The sequence below is a fragment of the Hyla sarda genome, chromosome 1 (assembly GCF_029499605.1).
Source record: "Hyla sarda isolate aHylSar1 chromosome 1, aHylSar1.hap1, whole genome shotgun sequence".
Taxonomy (NCBI): Eukaryota; Metazoa; Chordata; class Amphibia; order Anura; family Hylidae; genus Hyla; species Hyla sarda.
Window position 1 is genome coordinate 581,920,078 of NC_079189.1, and position 19,987 is coordinate 581,940,064.

Consider the following 19,987-nt stretch of genomic DNA (forward strand, 5'->3'; position numbering starts at 1 on the left):
GACATCACAACCACGTCACCCGCACTCAGTGTTCTAAATGAACTCCGGGTGCTGCACAGAGATTGAGAGGGTCCCATCGGTGGGACCCCCGCGATCAGACATCTTATCACCTATCCTTAGGGGTGGAGTACCTCTTTAACAAAATATTCCAAATTCAGCAGATTCCCGGTATATCACCATCTACTAGAAATACAGTGAAAAATTCTTAATAATATTAGACTACTAGACTTTTAAATGGTCTTTTGCTCCTTGGGTTGGTGTCATATCTACTTCTTTTTCATCATAAATTGTCAGATGTTCCTTTCTAATTTGGGTTTGACCTTTTCCAAAGTCATCTCCACTGAGGACGGCTTCTCCATCCCAAAACAATAAGGTTGGGTGACAAGGTAGAAAAAAATGTCCTGAATCTTCTCTCTACTAAAATCATCTGTCGGTGGCCATCTGTCGCCATACTAATAAGACAGTAGGCCGAAACTAGTTCAGCCGACTTTAGTAAAAAGTGTATGGGCATCTTCAGCCTTTTTTTTTGCACTCCCTTTGCGGTTTCTCATGTCCCACTACCCTATTTGAACATCCTATAAAGTTTTGCTGTATATATTTGTCCTTCCCTACCTTTTTGTATTAGTTCAATATATTTTGTCATGGGTGGCGCAAGATGACCAGCCCGGAATAAGAAAGCCTGATTTTGCGATACTCTGTCAGGTGTTGTTTGTGTTATGTGTGGTTATGGTGTGAATTGTTGCCTTTTGAGGGTTTTGCTACCATGTCGTTATATTGTATTACATTTCTACAATGAGAAATTGAGTCCTTAAAGGGGTACTCCGGAGGACAAAAATGTTTTCAAATTGACTGGGGCCAGAAAGCCATACAGATTTGTAAATTATTTCTAGTAAAAAATCTTAATATTTCCAGTACTTATCAGCTGCTGTATGCTCCAGAGGAAGTTGTGTAGTTCTTTCCAGTCTGACCACAGTGCTCTCTGCTGACACCTCTGTCCATATCAGGAACTGTCAGAAGCAAGAGAGGTTTGCTATGGGGATTTTCTTCTACTCTAGACAGTTCCTGACACAGACAGAGGTGGCAGCAGAGAGCACTGTGGTCAGAATGGTAAGGACTACACAATTGATAAGTACTGGAAGGATTAAGATTTTTAAATAGAAGTAAATTACAAATCTGTTTAACTTTCTGGCACCAGTTTATTTGAAAAAATTTTTTGTCCTCCGGAGTACCCCTTAATGAAATTTGTAAAACGGTAGTGGACAAGGTGGCAGTCAAGGGTCTCCATTCTCATGGCCAGCAGTGTTTGGAAATGACAAGACCACTTCCCCAGAGGGCACAAGAACATCACAGTGTTATGTGCACGTGGCCATAGACATTCCTAGCGCTCCCCAATTCCCTGACATACATTTTATATGTAAATGCTTCCACATCTAATGATCACTTGGCTCTTGATGACTCATTTAGTGGCTCCCGGGAGTGTATGTAAACAACCTACACGGTACGTGCCACGCTTAAAGGCTGTCTCTGAATACGCATAGCAGTATTATAATAAAAAATTAATATGTGACTACTATGCGGAGAGTGTAGGTCATTTCCATGGGGATGGAACCCGTACAGCACTTGGCAGTATCGACATGATACATCAATTCTGAATGATATCAAAGACTCAACCTACGGGGAAATTTCTGACTTATATCTAATAAGGAACAAAGCGGTAGTTAGGTTAGGCATACATGAAACGCTATCGGATTTTACATACTGAAATATTAAAACATATATATATATATATATTTATTTATAATTATTCTTCAGTCAGTTTATTAACAACATCTACTCCCTGTTCCAAATGATTATGCAAATTCTATTTAAGTGTCACAAAGATGAAATATTTTGCTTTTCAGTTTAACTCATTGTGTCTCAGGGCTCTTTTGATCACTGAAAACAATCTCGGACACCTGTGATAATAAGGTTGCCAGGTGAAAACTACTAAAGGTGGGTGTACCACATTATTAAAGGGGTACTCCGGCCCTAAGACATCTTATCCCCTATACAAAGGATAGGGAATAAGATGTCTGATCACGGGATCCTGCCCTTGGGGACCCGCACAATGTTGCATTCAGCACCCACATGTGGGAGCTTCAAGCAGCCTCCGAGTCTGCCAGGTCATGACTATGGGGCCGGAGTATCATGATGTCATGACTCCACCCCCGTATGACCTCCCGTCCCGCCCCCGCAATGCAAGTTTATGGGAAGGGGGCGTGACGGCATTAGATATTTCACGAAAACTTAAGCATGATCATCGCACTATTAAGAGATTTGTGGCTGATTCAGAGCACAGACGGGTTCGCCTGTTTCTGCCAGATCCATGCATCAGATTAAGAAGGCAGCTGCTAAAATACCATTACATAGCAGCAAACAGATATTTGAAGCTGTTGGTGCCTCTGGAGTCCCACGGACATCAAGGTGTAGGGTCCTCCAGAGTCTTGCAACTGTGCATAAACCTTCTCTTCGGCCACCACTAACCAATGCTCACAAGCAGAAATGGTTGCATTGGGCTGATACATGAATTTTCAAACAGTCCTGTTCACTGATGAGTGCCGTGCAACCCTGAATGCTCCAGATGGATGGAGTAGTGGATGGTTGGTGGACGGCCACCCTGTTTCAACAAGGCTGCGACATCAACGAGGTGGTGGTGGAGTCATGTTTTGAGCCGGAATCAGGGGAAGAGAGCTGGTAGGCCCCTTTAGGGTCCCGAAGGTGTAACGATGACCTCTGCAAAGTATGTGGAGTTTCTGACTGACCACTTTTTTCCCTGGTATAGAAGGAATAACTATGCTTTTCATAATAAAATCATCTTCCTGTATGACAATGCACCATCTTATGCTGCAAAGAATATCTCTGCATCAATGGCTGCTATGGGGATAAAAGGAGACAAAGTCATGGTGTGGCCTCCATCCTCCCTCTTGACCTTAATCCTATTGAGAACCTATTGAGAACCCCAAGCAAAAGATCTATGAGGGTGGGAGGCAGGCTATTCTGACATCTTGCAAACAAATTCAAGCAAAAACTGTCCAAAAACTCACAAGTTCAATGGATGCAAGACTTGCGAAACCGCTATCAAATAAGGGGTCCTATGTTAAATGTTTAAAAAGATAAGATGTTGTTAAAAGTTTGATTGAAATTGCTTTTGATTTCAGTAAATATGCTGCAAACACAACAAATGACAATTTTCAGTTCTTTACAACCTATAAAATGTTTTCAAAACTCACTGTGCGTAATAATTTAGAACAGTGCATTGTAAGTTTTATGTTTTAAAAAAAATATTGTTATCATTAGGAGGTTTGTTCAATAAGAGTTGAATTGTTCTCTTAATAGTTGATAACATGAGAATTATGCTGACTGTTATTTACATAAATTATTTAGGTAAATTATAAAAATATAATTTGCATAATAATTTGGAACAGGGTGTAGATAGCAGGAACAATAGATACTTGATTGATCATTCGATCATACAGGGTACCTGAGGACACAGCGATACAATGTTTTACTGCAAAAGTGGGTATATTGGGTAATGGTGATGTATTAGTGTAGAGCTGAGAATTTACTATGCACCATGAAGCCTGAGGATGGATGGAGGACTGAGGAGGTTGGGGAAATCACTTAGAAAGTGCATAAAGAAAAGCTTGAGGGTCTGAAAGGAAATAGACCCTACGATGTATGTAGAGAGAGGACTACTACCCCTCTTCCTTGTCCAACCTTCCCCAACAACCCCCCCCCTTCCCTCCCCCACACAAAAATACAGCTACTGTTATACCCCACCAGACCACAAGGTGGGGATGATTGCTGTACAACTTATTGAGCTAAGTTAATCTTTATTTTCAGATAATATATATATATATATATATATATATATATATATATATATATATTAGACCTTTGTTTCTTTCTTATAAGCATTGAATCCTATTAACTACAAGGATTTTCTCTTGTTTGTTCTCCCTTCCTCTTTGCCTACACTGTGACCTTTGCAGATTTTTTTTTTCTCTTTTTTTTGTTTTGTTGTTTACATAAATCTCTGAATAAACTTAAGAAATCCACGACTAACCTTCCTTTCTGCAAGAAACAAGATAAATAATGAAAAATCGCCATACAAGGATTGTATTGGGGTTGTATTGAAACGGGGTCCGGGCCTGAGCCTCGGCTATAATATTCTCATTACATGGAGTGGAAGACGCCCAACAAGACAGGAGGAGAAGATTACAATGTGTCACTGTCTGCCTCCCAACCCCCGTCTCCACCGCGGCCTCATCTCTCCCGATTTCACCGAACCATAACCGCTAAATAATGAATGTACAAATATATGCTTCCTCCATATTAGCTTGATATGCAGAATTTATTTTTTATTTAATTTTTTTTTTTTTTTGGGGGGGGGGGGATATATTCTGTACTATCCTTGAAGAAAAATTCTGAGGCATTTTGAAAAACTAGTTAAAAATATAAATGCGGCTGTGAAGAATTGACCTTTCGAGTGGGAGAAAAAAAATCCGACATTTCTTTGCTAAACCTGCACGGGGAAATTGATCTGCGGGGTTTTACATCAATCCAAGACGTAGAGAACACAGCGCAGCACTGGCGTTCATAGGCTTTAGCGGAATAGTTCATATACAGATGTAACAAAGCCAGGGTAAGTATTTATAGTATGTAAAAAATATATAAATATGCCATCGGAAAAAAACGCGCTGATGTAGCAGAGCCAAACTTGTGATTGTGTTAGTTGCACACCTTGATAATTCTCCAGTATTCCGGCATTTTAGGACATCGTCAGTCGTCAGCCGTAACTCTGTCCCGCGTCAGGCAAAACAGAGTCCCGCCTCCTCCCTCGGACCAATCTCCATCAGGTGTCAGCCGCAACTCCCTCCTCCCCTCCATCATCCTAAACTCCCTCATCCAAAACTCTGTCATCCCTAAGAAGAAAAAACTTTCCTGCTGTGTATCAGAGCCGAGTCAGTGTCGGCTCTCTGCTATACGGGTTCTGCTGTACATATTAATCAATGTCGGCTCTGCTATACAGACTCTGTAGCACATGTAGTGTCTGAAGTACATGTGCAAGTTTCAGTTTCCACTCTGCTATACGTGCTGTGCAGCGTCGGCTCTGCTATGCGGCAGGAAGTTGCGTCTGAGGGAGAATCGTCTGAGGCATGACGGCGTTTTGGACGAGGGAGTTTTGGATGAGGGAGGAGGGAGTTGCGGCTGACAACTGACGGAGATTGGTCCGAGGGAGGAGGCGGGACGCTGTTTCGCCCGACGCGGGATGTAGTTACGGCTGACGACTGACCATGTCGTAAAATGGACGCTGTACCAGTGATACAGTGTGGTGTTTCGCAACCTGCGGCTCTCTAGCTGGGAGTTGTAGTTCTGTAGCGCAGTAATGTTCAAACTGTGTCTGTTGCAAAACCACAACTCCCAGCATGCCCGGACAGCCAACAGCTGTCCGGGCATGCTGGGAGTTGTAGTTTTGCAACTTCACAGGTTGCTGACCACTGCATGTAGATGTAGCAGAGTTGTGATAGGTGTTTTACCTGCACCACAGGCAAATTCATCTCTGCTACATCATACCCACTGCTCAAGCTTCAAGCTCCTATACACAATTGCCCTTTTCCAGCAATAACCGCCTCACCCCCAACACACACCTCAAAATTGGAATAGGATTGTCGTATTAAATGGGCAAGAAAAATCATGCACCATTTATAAAGGGTGACGCAGACAACACAAGTGGTTCAGGACAGCAGATAGAAAGAACCCAACCCCCCCTTATCTTCATTGTAAAGCTGGAATGTATGGATAGGTTTACGGAAATAGCTAAGACACTGTGGTTCCCATTGCGCTCACTCACATAGTAGCAGCAGTGAAAACAGCAGGGGATGGGTTAATACAATGCACGAGCCAAATACCATGTATACGTTACTGTTGTAGTGTATTATCATAATATAAAAAAAATTGAACAATATCCACCCTTTAATCAACTAATAAATTAATAAAGGCACAGAGGTTCCCACTGCGCTCACCAGGGGGCGTCGCACTCCCATAGTGCAACGCAATGTGGCAGCAGTGGAAATGGTAGGAAATGGGTTAATACAATTGTCACGATTCGGCTGGCTGGAGGTGGATCCTCTGTGCCAGAGAGGGATTGGCGTGGACCGTGTTGGTGGACCGGTTCTAAGTTGCTAATGGTATTTACCAGAGCCCGCCGCAAAGCAGGATGGTCTTGCAGCGGCGGTAGCAACCAGGTCGTATCCACCAGCAACGGCTCAACCTCTCTGACTGCTGAAGATAGGCGCGGTACAAGGGAGTAGACAAGAGCAAGGTCAGACGTAGCAGAAGGTCAGGGCAGGCAGCAAGGATCGTAGTCAGGGGCAACGGCAGGAGGTCTGGAACACAGGCTAGGAACACACAAGGGAACGCTTTCACTGGCACAATGGCAACAAGATCCGGCGAGGGAGTGCAGGGGAAGTGAGGTATAAGTAGGGAGTGCACAGGTGACAACACTGATTAGGCCTGCTGCGCCAATCAGTGGCGCAGTGGCCCTTTAAATTGCATAGACCCGGCGCGCGCGCGCCCTAAGGAGCGGGGCCGCGCGCGCCGGGACAAGACAGACGGGGAACGGGTCAGGTACGGGAGCCGGGACGCGCATCGCGCCGGGGCGCTGCGAATGAGAGGATGCTGCGAGCGCTCCGGGGAGGAGCGGGGACCTGGAGCGCTCGGCATAACAGTACCCCCCCCCTTGGGTCTCCCCCTCTTCTTAGAGCCTGAGAACCTGAGGATAACACTTTTGTCTAGGATGTTGTCCTCAGGTTCCCAAGATCTCTCCTCTGGGCCACAGTTCTCCCAATCCACCCAATTTTTTTTTTTACCTCTGACAATCTTGGAGGCTAGAATCTCCTTCACAGAGAAGACGTCAGACGAACCGGAAACAGGAGTAGGAGAAACAACTTTGGGAGAGAAGCGGTTAAGGATGAGTGGTTTAAGGAGAGAGACATGGAAGGCATTGGGAATATGGAGAGAAGGAGGAAGAAGGAGTTTGTAAGAGACAGGGTTAATCTGGCACAAGATTTTGAAAGGACCAAGATAGCGTGGTCCCAGATTGTAACTGGGGACACGAAAGCGGACATACTTAGCGGAGAGCCATACCTTGTCTCCGGGAGCAAAAATGGGGGGAGTTCTTTTTTTATCAGCAAATTTTTTCATCCGGGATGAAGCCTGTAAAAGAGAATTTTGGGTCTCTTTCCATATGGTGGAAAGATCACGAGTCACTTCATCCACAGCGGGCAAACCAGAGGGCAAGGGAGTAGGGAGGGGAGGAAGAGGGTGACGGCCGTACAAAACGAAAAATGGGAATTTAGCAGAAGATTCGGAGACTCTGAAGTTGTATGAGAATTCGGCCCATGGTAGAAGATCTGCCCAGTCATCCTGGCGGGAGGAAACAAAATGCCGTAAATAGTCACCCAGGACCTGATTAATTCTTTCTACTTGCCCATTGGATTGGGGATGATAAGAAGAAGAGAAGTTTAATTTGATCTTGAGCTGTTTACAGAGGGCCCTCCAGAATTTAGACACGAATTGGACGCCTCTATCCGAGACGATATGCGTGGGCAAACCGTGAAGGCGAAAAATGTGTATAAAAAATTGCTTTGCCAACTGAGGCGCTGAAGGAAGGCCAGGAAGAGGAATAAAATGTGCCATCTTGGAAAATCGATCAACGACCACCCAAACAACTGTGTTGCCACGGGATGAGGGCAAGTCCGTAATAAAGTCCATACCAATCTGTGACCAAGGCTGTTCAGGAACAGGCAGAGGATGAAGGAGACCAGCAGGCTTCTGGCGAGGAGTCTTATCCCGGGCACAGACAGTACAGGCCCGCACGAAATCAACAACATCAGTCTCCAGAGTCGGCCACCAATAAAATCGAGAGATGAGTTGAAAGGATTTTTTGATGCCCGCATGGCCTGCGAGGTGGGAGGAGTGTCCCCACTTGAGAATCCCGAGACGCTGGCGTGGAGAAACGAAGGTCTTCCCTGGAGGAGTTTGCCTGATGGAAGCTGGAGAAGTGGAGATCAGACAGTCCGGAGGAATGATGTGTTGCGGAGAGGCCTCTTCTTCAGAGGCATCAGAAGAACGAGAGAGGGCATCGGCCCTAATGTTCTTGTCAGCAGGGCGAAAATGGATTTCAAAGTTAAAACGGGCAAAGAACAACGACCACCTAGCCTGGCGAGGGTTCAGTCGTTGGGCAGACTGGAGATAGGAGAGATTCTTGTGATCAGTGTATATAATCACTGGATATTTTGATCCCTCCAGCAGGTGCCTCCATTCCTCAAGCGCCAATTTAATGGCCAGTAGTTCTCGATCACCAATGGAATAGTTTTTCTCCGCCGGAGAGAAGGTCCTAGAAAAAAAACCACAAGTAACAGCATGCCCGGAAGAATTTTTTTGTAGAAGAACTGCTCCAGCTCCCACTGAAGAGGCATCTACCTCCAATAGGAAGGGTTTAGATGGGTCAGGTCTGGAGAGCACGGGAGCAGAAGAAAAGGCAGACTTGAGATGTTTAAATGCGTCTTCCGCTTGGGGAGACCAGGACTTAGGATTGGCATTTTTCTTGGTTAGAGCCACGATAGGGGCCACAATAGTGGAGAAGTGTGGAATGAATTGTCTGTAATAATTGGCGAACCCCAAAAAACGTTGGATAGCACGGAGTCCGGAGGGGCGTGGCCAATCTATCACGGCAGATAGTTTATCTGGGTCCATTTGTAGTCCCTGGCCAGAGACCAAGTATCCTAGGAAAGGAAGAGATTGACATTCAAAGAGACATTTTTCCATTTTGGCATAAAGTTGATTGTCCCGAAGTCTCTGAAGAACCATGCGGACATGCTGGCGGTGTTCTTCTAAGTTGGCAGAAAAAATCAGAATATCGTCCAGGTAAACCGCAACACAGGTATATAGGAGATCACGAAAAATTTCATTAACAAAGTCTTGGAAGACGGCAGGGGCGTTGCACAGGCCAAAGGGCATGACCAGATACTCAAAGTGTCCATCTCTGGTGTTAAATGCAGTCTTCCATTCGTCCCCCTCCCTGATGCGGATGAGATTATAAGCACCTCTTAAGTCCAGCTTGGTAAAGATGTGGGCGCCTTGTAGGCGATCAAAGAGTTCCGAGATAAGAGGTAACGTTTTTTTACCGTGATTTTATTAAGTCCGCGGTAATCAATGCAAGGGCGAATGGAGCCATCTTTTTTGGACACAAAAAAAAATCCAGCTCCGGCAGGAGTGGAGGACTTGCGGATAAACCCCTTTTTTAAATTCTCCTGGATGTACTCCGACATGGCTTGGGTTTCTAGAGCAGACAGAGGATAGATTCTGCCCCGGGGTGGAGTCATAAGGCCTGTGAGGAGGCAAAGTCTCTGCTTGTTTTTTGCAAAAAACATCAGCATAGTCCAGATAGGCCTTAGGAAGACCAGATACCGGGGGAACCACAGGGTCACGACTGTGAGTACTGGGAACCGGTTTAAGACAGTCCTTGTGACAAGAAGTACCCCAGTTCTTGATTTCTTCTGTGGATCAATCAAGGGTTGGGGAATGGCGTTGAAGCCACGGTAATCCAAGAAGAATTTCTGAAGTGCAGTTAGAGAGGACCAAAAATTCAATTTTTTCGTGATGGGGTCCGATGCACATTAGGAGAGGTTCCGTGCGGTAACGCACGGTACAGTCCAATCTTTCATTGTTAACAGAATTGATGTAGAGGGGTCTGGCGAGACTGGTCACCGGGATGTTGAACCTGTTGATGAGAGAGGCCAAAATAAAATTTCCTGCAGATCCGGAATCCAAGAAGGCCATAGCAGAGAAGGAGAAATTAGAAGAAGATATCCGCACAGGCACAGTAAGGCGTGGAGAAGCAGAGTTCACATCAAGAGCTGTCTCACCTTTGTGCGGAGTCAGCGTACGTCTTTCCTGGTGGGGAGGACGGATAGGACAATCCTTCAAGAAATGTTCGGTACCGACACAGTACAGGCAAAGATTCTCCATGCGACGTCGTGTCCTCTCTTGAGGTGTCAAGCGAGACCGGTCAACTTGCATAGCCTCCACGGCGGGAGGCACAGGAACGGATTGCAGAGGACCAGAGGAGAGAGGAGCCGGGGAGAGAAACCGCCTCGTGCGAACAAAGTCCATATCCTGGCGGAGCTCCTGACGCCTTTCGGAAAAACGCATGTCAATGCGGGTGGCAAGATGAATAAGTTTATGCAGGTTAGCAGGAATTTCTCGTGCGGCCAGCACATCTTTAATGTTACTGGATAGGCCTTTTTTAAAGGTCGCGCAGAGGGCCTCGTTATTCCAGGATAACTCGGAGCTAAGAGTACGGAATTGGATGGCGTACTCGCCAACAGAAGAATTACCCTGGACCAGGTTCAGCAGGGCAGTCTCAGCAGAAGAGGCTCAGGCAGGTTCCTCAAAGACACTTTGAATCTCCGTGAAGAAGGAGTGTACAGAGGCAGTGACAGGGTCATTGCGGTCCCAGAGCGGTGTGGCCCATGACAGAGCTTTCCCAGACAGAAGGCTGACTACGAAAGCCACCTTAGACCTTTCAGTAGGAAACTGGTCCGACATCATCTCCAAGTGCAGGGAACATTGCGAAAGGAAACCACGGCAAAACTTAGAGTCCCCATCAAATTTATCCGGCAAGGATAATCGAAGGCTGGAAGCGGCCACTCGCTGCGGAGGAGGTGCAGGAGCTGGCGGAGGAGAAGATTGCTGGAGCTGTGGTAATAGCTGCTGTAGCATCACGGTCAGTTGAGATAGCTGGTGGCCTTGTTGTGCTATCGGTTGCGACTGCTGGGCGACCACCGTGGTGAGGTCGGCGACAACTGGCAGCGGGACTTCAGCGGGATCCATGGCCGGATCTACAGTCACGATTCGGCTGGCTGGAGGTGGATCCTCTGTGCCAGAGAGGGATTGGCATGGACCGTGTTGGTGGACCGGTTCTTAGTTGCTACTGGTATTCACCAGAGCCCGCCGCAAAGCGGGATGGTCTTGCAGCGGCGGTAGCAACCAGGTCGCATCCACCAGCAACGGCTCAACCTCTCTGACTGCTGAAGATAGGCGCGGTACAAGGGAGTAGACAAAAGCAAGGTCGGACGTAGCAGAAGGTCAGGGCAGGCAGCAAGGATCGTAGTCAGGGGCAACGGCAGGAGGTCTGGAACACAGGCTAGGAACACACAAGGGAACGCTTTCACTGGCACAATGGCAACAAGATCCGGCGAGGGAGTGCAGGGGAAGTGAGGTATAAGTAGGGAGTGCACAGGTGATAACACTGATTAGGCCTGCTGTGCCAATCAGTGGCGCAGTGGCCCTTTAAATTGCAGAGACACGGCGCGCGCACGCCCTAAGGAGCGGGGCCGCGCGCGCCGGGACAAGACAAGATGCCTCCCGCGTCGCGAATCGCATCCCGGCTGGGAGTGATATTGCAGCGCACCCGGTCAGCAGGTCTGACCGGGGCGCTGCGAATGAGAGGATGCTGCGAGCGCTCCGGGGAGGAGCGGGGACCCGGAGCGCTCGGCGTAACAACAATGCATGTGCCAAATACCATGTACTTGTAACATTACTGTTGTAGTGTATTAGGGATAGAATTAAAAATGAAACAATATCCACTCTTCAAACAACAAATAAATTAATTAAATGGGCACTGTCAGATACAAAAACTTTTGATATGTTGTAAAGCATGTATAACCAATAGGTTTTGCAATTACTTTCATTAGAAAATGTTCAGTATTTCATACTGAAAAAGCCAATCAAACAACTGCCCCTCCTGCCTGCTTGGACACATACTAGTCCTGCTGTGTCCATGCGTCATCACCTATGTCATGGACACACTTCCTTGATTGACAGCTGTGAGCGCAGGGCTCATAGCTGGAGGAAAAATCCTCCCACTGTCAGCTTGTGTCCCACTACTGTCAGTGAGGACAAGCTGGGAGTTGTAGTTTTGGTAATGTTAGGGGAGATGTGAGCAGACAGCATACTGAGGGAGGGGGCAAAGACCTGCACAGTGAGGCCACGCCCCCTGCCTTGGGGAGGAATTCAGACGAGTGAGCTAAATTAAAAGTGTAATAAAAAATAAATAAAGGTGCTAGACACATAAAAATTAGATGTACATGGTCAGGATTAGGTACTGAGTGATATATTTAAAAAAAATATATGTTTTTTGTTGGATCTGACGGGTACGCTTTAAGCAAGAGTGGTTTCCACTGCGCTCACCAGGGGGCGACGCACTCCCATAGTGCAACGCAATCTTGCAGAAGTAAACGGCAGGAGATGGGTTAACGGACTACATATGCCAATTACCATGTGTACGTTACTGTTGTAGGGTATTAGCAATAGTATAAAAAATAAAAAAAACTTTAACAACATCCAACAAACAAAAAAAATAAAAAATAACTAAGTAAATAAATAAACAAACAATAAAACTAATGCCTATTACACCTCATTTCATGCCTCAGAACAGGAGTGAAGTGTTACTTAAAGGAAAACTGCGCAAAACTGATACATGGGGGGATTTATTAATACTGGTTGTTTTTTTTTTTCCGCAAATCTTCAAATGTTCCAGATTCATCACAGTGCACTAGTCTGTTTGATAATTCTGGTACATCTCTAGACTGTCTACTCTAGTCTAATCTTCATTTTCTGCAAATTCACAAAATCGCTGTAAAAATTTAGTTTTTACTGTCACTTGCGCGATTGTGGTAAATGTCACTAATCTTTGCTACAATTTTCCAAAATCTCGATAAAAATTTAGTTTTTACTGTCATTTGCGCGATTGTGGTAAATGTCACTAATCTTTGCTATGCTTTTGGGAAAACTATAGCAAAAAACTGAAAATCTCATATTATACCGTATATACTCGAGTATAAGGCTGGGTTCACACCACGTTTTCTTAAATACGGCTCCCGTATACGGTTGGGAGGAGGGGGGGGGGCTTAATCGCGGCGCCCGCACTCAGCCGTATTCGTGAACCGTATTTAATGCAAGTCTATGAGCTGACCGGAGTGAACTGCAGCCTCCGGTCGGCTTCGTTTTCGGCCGTATGCGGTTTCCCGACCGCAGGCAAAAACGTGGTCGACCACATTTTTGCCTGCGGTCGAGAAACCGCATACGGCCGAAAACGAAGCCGACCGGAGGCTGCGGTTCACTCCGGTCGGCTCATAGACTTGCATTAAATACGGTTCCCGAATACGGCTGAGAGCGGGCGCGGCGATTAAGCCCCGCCCCCCTCCTCCCAACCGTATACGGGAACCGTTTTTAAGAAAACGTGGTGTGAACCCAGCCTAAGCCGACCAGAATATAAGCAGAGGCCCCTAATTTCACCCCAAAAACCCAGGAAAAGTTATTGACTCGACTATAAGCCTAGGGTGGGAAATACATCATCCCCCATGTCATCATCCCCCCTTTCATCATCCAGACCCTCGTCATTAACACCCCCATTATCATCACCCTGTCATCATAACCCTCGTCATCATCACCCCCGTCATCTTCCCCCCCCCGTCATCATCCCCCCTCCCTTCATAATCACCGCCTGCCAATCCCTTCAGTGGTCTTCAACCTGCGGACCTCCAGATGTTGCAAAACTGCAACTCCCAGTCATCGGCTGTCCGGGCATGCTGGGAGTTGTAGTTTTGAAACATCTGGAGGTCCGCAGGTTGAAGACCACTGCCTGGGCCTTCATCATCATCCAGACCCCCCTTTAGTTTTCTACTCACCTCCCCTCGGTGGGAAGGAAGGGTGAGCTGGTCCGGGCCATCTATGCTGCAGGGACCGTCCGGTGGGGAGAGTTAGTCCTTTCGGCCTGTCCATTTTCACCGGGAGGCCCTCTTCTCCGCTACGGGCCTGCCCCGGACTAGTGACGACGACGCACATGGACGTCCCTGCACATGAACGACTAACCCTCCCCACCGGACGTTCCCTGCAGCATAGATAGCCCGGACCAGCTCACCCTTCCTTCCCACGGAGGGGAGGTGAGTAGAAAACTAAAGGGGGTCTGGATGATGACGAAGGCCTGCGCAGTGGTCTTCAACCTGTGGACTTCCAGATGTTCCAAAACTACAACTCCCAGCATGCCCGGAGGTCCGCAGGTTGAAGACTACTGAAAAGGATTGACAGGCGGAGAGTTCACTCGAGTATAAGCCGAGGGGGGCGTTTTCAACACGAAAAATCGTGCTGAAAAACTCGGCTTATCCTCGAGTATATACGGTAGTTTATGCTAAACTGTTACCAAAGTTCTAAGTTTCCAGTAACACAACCCAATGTGTCTGTGTGGATATTCTGCCACTGATTTAATAGTTCTCTTTAATAGTCATTTGTTCTGTCCTGACGGAATGGGATCTATCCCCTGCCCCTCTTTCATATTACTTTGCCTCCCGCCCGATAGTTCTCATAGAACACTGTTGCTCGCCTAGTTACTCTATAGCCCGTCAGTTTAAAGGCTCCTTTAGTTTAAATATGGCCCTGACCATCACACCGTACATGCTGTTTATTTGCGTTCTCTACATTGTTACGCATGCCATGGAAATCTCTTTTTTTCTGGTGCTCCTTCCATGTATCCCCCAATAGGTCACAGGTCGGACTGGCTCCGCCTCTACTTCAGGCCATAGTGGCGATCTCTTCCTAACCGACTGGTAAGAGTCCGTGACCTGATGGTTATACAGCAAAATTTTATAAAACACTGGGCCCAGACCTGTCCCCCACGCTACTAACTTTAATGTTATCTCCAGTGACTCTCCACCTCCTCCTTCCTTTTTGTATGCCATCATAACAGTAATCCCTAAAGAGGGGAGGGCCCTTTGCTCTGCCCAAGTTATCATCCTATTTCTCTGATAAATAGTAATGCTAAACTGTCCGCCAAACTTATAGCGAACAGACTGTCTGATTATATGCAATCCCTCATCCACCAAGATCAAGTTGGATTCATTCGGGACAGAGAAGCCAGAGATAATACTCTTCAATCTTTTTCTGTAATACACTGTGCCCGTACATGACAAATCCCTATGTTCTTACTCTCACTAATGCCAAGAAGGCCTTTGATGGGGTGGACTGGGGATTCTTAGAGGCAACGCTCTCCCAAATTGGCTTGGGTTCTGTTATGAAGTCACGCATTATGGCAATATATTCTCACCCCCAAGCCCAGAATCGACTCAATGGTCAAATGTCTACCCCTTTTGACATTTGTAACGGCACAAGACAGGGGTGCCCCCTTTCTTCACTCCTGTATGTATTGAACATGGAGCACCTCCTTGTGAACATCCGCCAAAACCCGGATATATGGGGATTATCTTTGTCCTCGTGCCATTACAAATCTTCGGCGTATGCTGACGATCTCCTACTCTTTCTTTCTTCCCCTATCACCTCTCTACCATCCCTTATGGCCACTCTCCGAAACTTTTCCATATACAGTAACTATAAGCTGAACCCTTCTAAGAGTGAAGCTCTAAATGTGACCCTCCCTACACACTTTGTTCTGATGCTCCAAGCGTCATACCCCTTTCAAGGGCAGTTGAAATCATTGAAGTACCTGGGTATTCAAGTGCCAGCTAACCTAGCAGACGGGCACCATTTGAACTTCCCTCATCTTCTACGTATCTTGAAATCTGACATGACCAAATGGGAACGGGGCAACATATTGTGGTTAGGCAGGATTAATGTATTCAAAATTAATATACTCCCACGTTTCCTTTATCTTTTTTTCTGGCGTCCCTACTCATCTACCGCATTCCTTTTTTTGTGAGATCTTATCCCTTCAGATGGGTTTTGTATGGGCACATAAACATCCCAGGCTGGCTAGATCCATTCTCATTAGATGTAGGGTGGAGGGGATCTCAGCCCTTCCTGATCCTTTCTCCTATTATTTAGCTGTGGTTCTGTCCAGAGTGTTAGATTGTTTCCATGGTGGCCGGAGTAAGCAATGGGTACTACTGGAAAGTGAATTGGCTGGAAAGGACCCCAGGTCTCTACTGTGGATGCCTACAAATCCCCAGAACCCCCCTACCCCTCATAACCGCCCACCAATCATTGACTCCATATCTCGGGACCGCTCCTCCTATCTGCGACGTTCCTCCTTTTTTCTCAGGATGGCCCACTTGTCCCACTATTCGGTAATAGTGCCTTTCCACCAGCCCTAAATTCATGGACGTGTGCTGGAGATGTGGGGCAGTAGGGGGCCCTATGTTACATATTAGGCTCACATGTTCAGTTCTTGCTTCGTTCTGGACTAGATCTCTTGATTTTATGTCTCGCCTTGTCTCCAGCACACTCACAAAGACTCCAGAACTGACTCTCCTGTCCATCCTCCCTCCTTCATTACCAAAATCTTCATCCCGATTGTTACACTTTATTCTAATTGCGTCCCGAACCATGATCCCTAGACTATGGCGGTCTTCCAGCCTCCCACCTTTTAGTCCTTGCTCAGGAACTTACACGTATTTGCAGAATAGAAGAGCTGATGGCTGACTTGAAATGTCAGCTAGATAAATTTCAAGCTGTTTGGGGCCCCTGGCTCTCTTTTATGTCGTCAGCAGACCTTGACACCTTACATCTGGAAACTTAGCTACTGAGAGTTTGGCCTTCCTCTTTGGTCTTTCATTTTTCCTCAGTGTCGACCGGAGTCTGGAGATGGTTGGAACTAGCTCAGTCCGGGAGGTATGTGCTCTCATTACCTGCCTGCCCCTGTGCACTCCTCTTTCCTGCACTAAACTCTCTTTTCTATACCTATTCCTTTTTCTTCTCTCTTCATTAATCTCTTTCCCCCTCTCTCCGACCCATCTGACTACTCCTGATGTCCTGTACTAAGGACCCCTCCCCCATACTTCCTTTAGATTGTTATTTTACTTATTAGAATGATGCTAACAATTGAATTCTTAAATTGTTATTTACGTTTCCATTTTGCATTGTTCATTTTCCGGGACTGTTTGTTCATGATATGACCCCAAGGGGTTCACCCCTATTCTAATGGAGAGGTTTTTTTGTATTTGTTTATTTTTTGTTTTCCTGTATAGTACATTGTAAAACAATAAACTTTACTTTGGGAGAAAAAAAAAAAAAAACATGTGAACACAGCCTCTGGGGAGGTATATAACTAATTTATAAACTCGTCCCATAGAGACAGCAACCACAGCAGCAGCAGTACACAGATAGAGCTGGGAGGGGTCTGGGAGCTAGCAGGATCTTTTTGATAGGGGATGATGTCATCCTGCAGTTCACAGGTCAGCTGACCCAGGACTGACCACTTCCTCTGACACATTAAACACTGTGAATTTTTAGGGGTCAGATTGATGATCATGTGACCCAGTTACAGTAATTAAACACATGGATGCAGCTGTACTGGAGTATAACAAACAGATGGTGCTGTAGGACTAGTGATGGTAAGTGTGCATAATATGGGGAAAAAAACAACAACCTGGAGTGTTTCTTTAAATGTAAAGGAGAGAGACAGAGAGCCCAATTGGGAACCCCCTGCTCCTTAGAATATATACAAGCTGCTTACAAATAATGTAATGAAAAAACTAAAATTGCCCATATAACCATCGACTATGATGCTTTGCAGAAAAAACAAAGAGGGAATGTTTCACCTTGAGGAGAGCATCAAAAGGAATGTGGAGACTTATAGGTCATTTGAGCTCCACTGGGATTTTTGGGAAAAAGAATAAAAAAAGTAACTTTCTTCCAAAAGGAAAATAGCTTGTTTTCTGGCAATGTTTTTCATATCAACTGGTTCCAGAAAGTTGAAAAGATTTGTAAATTACTTCTATTAAAAGATCTTAATTCCTCTAGTACTTATCAGCTGCTGTATGCTCCAGAGGAAGTTGTGTAGTTCTTTCCAGTCTGACCACAGTACTCTTTGCTGCCACCTCTGGACAGAGGTTTCAGTAGAGAGAACTGTGGAGCATACAGCAGCTAAGTACTGGAAGGATTAAGATATTTTTAATAGAAGTAATGTACAAATCTGTATTACTTTCTGGCACCAGTTGATGTGAAAAAAAAATGTTTTCCACCTGGAGAGCCCCTTTAAGTCACTGTTTGATTCTTTTGAGAAGCCATAGAACAAGACTGGGGATTCTATAAGACAACCCAAAATATCTCCTATTGGGAAAAAGCCACTTTTGCAATACATAGGATTTACCTCCCAGCATGGAGCAGACATCAGTAAAGATTTATACCGCAGATGTGTTTGTCTATTCTAGCGGGTACTTACCAGGGTCTGGAATGATGAGCTGTGCATACGTCTCTGCTGTTCCAGCTTCATTTTCCGCTATACATTGATAATAACCTTCATCTGTCTTCACCAGACCTAAAATCCTTAGATTGCTGCCACCCTAAAATACACAAAATTTTAGATTAGTCAGAAGGATTTTATATGTGCATAACAAAAGAGTAAAAATGTTGGCGAGCGAAATGTAGCAGAGCTGTAATTGTCATCCAGCTAGTTGTTTTCCCGCAGTGATAATAGCGGTTATAGGTCTTTGTAAAACCACGACACGATCCCGTCATGACAAACTCAGCTCTGCTAAATCTGTTATTATCATTCATTTGCATAATAGAAGAAGATACCAACACAGCAGAGATGAGTATTTTAGTATTTCGGATGCCGCAGATAAAGGTTACTTTTTGTATAATATAATGTTTTAAAGTTTCTATTATATTTTCTGTATCATATTTTTCAATTCTCTCAATGGGAACTTTCATTGGTTTTCATTTCATTGGTCATGTGACGCACACAGGGGCTACAGGAGCTTTTTCTTTCAAAGAGAGCGCCCTCCTTGTCTTCACTTTGAGTGTGGTATTACAACTTGGCTCCTTTCACTTGAATGGAACTGAGCTGCAGAACCATACCCAAACTGTAGACAAGGAGGGCGCTGTCTTTGAAAGAAAAAAGGTCTGTTTTTAGATTCCTGGACAACCCCTTTAATTCCACTTTTTCCTTCAGCAGTGACAAATAGGAAAGGTGCGAGTGGTGACGCTGGGACTTGTAGTACTTGCGATCACCTGGGATGGTATCACAGCAGCAGCAAGTCGGACATCAGGCCCGTGTCACTTTCTTTATGGCTACAGCAGTGTTGGGAGGGGATGCACTGATAAGCCTCTGCCCCCCCCCCCCCCCCCGGGCACATCTGGTGGATGGCAAATGGGGTGCCCGTGGTTTTCAACATGACATGATATAGGCAGACACAGGCTGAGTAAAAAAGATGAATATTTTCTGACTTACATTAACACGGTAATAGAAATAAATTACAGGTTTCATCCTTTGTTCACATTAACACAATGATACATGACAAGAGGTACCACTTTTCTACTTTTCTAGCCATAGTGCAGGTAGGTGTATGTGGGGGCTATTAGGTAATTCATTTATCTAGCCTTATGGTAGGGACACAGTCTTGGAATACTTTACTAAGCAGATCTTCACTGGTTTGCTCCCAGTGGGTGAAGAAAGGCATAATAAAGTAGAATTTTTGCAGATTGAGCTGCAGTCTCCTACTGTAGGATGCAGGTGTGAATGGAGCTGTGATGTGATAGCCACAAGCACTGAGCAAAGAAGAAGGCCCTAGAACATTCCAGGAGAAACAAATAGGCCCTTGTAATACTTATCCTCTCAATCTTGGAGACAGAAAGAATAGTATATATCCCTTGAGTAGAAGTGGAGGTTCACCGGTAGTAGTTATTTTGCAGGAGTCTGTGAGTTAACGCCATATGCTCCTAGGAAGTTGATGGTGCTCCTTGGTGTATAGGCCTTAGGAATGAAAGGTTTTTGACCTACTCACTAGGGCAGTGTCCCAACCAGGGTGTTTCTAACTGTTGCAAAACTACAACTCCCAGCATGCCCGGACAGCCTCCGGCTGTCCGGGCATGCTGGGGGCTGTAGTTTTGCAACAGCTGGAGGAACCCTGGTATCTGGTGCAGAGGA

The 19,987-nt window shown here is 45.7% G+C and overlaps 1 protein-coding gene across 8 annotated transcripts in view; it reads right to left on the minus strand.

Annotated features, from left to right (window-relative positions):
• The window catches only part of DCC (DCC netrin 1 receptor), a 533,618-nt gene that overhangs the window by 271,741 nt on the left and 241,890 nt on the right, over window positions 1–19,987 (minus strand). For all 8 annotated transcript variants that reach the window (XM_056545057.1, XM_056545065.1, XM_056545088.1 and 5 more), the window contains exon 7: window positions 18,281–18,401. In XM_056545057.1, the coding sequence (XP_056401032.1) occupies window positions 18,281–18,401 (121 nt within the window). The remainder of the gene's footprint in view (window positions 1–18,280; window positions 18,402–19,987) is intronic.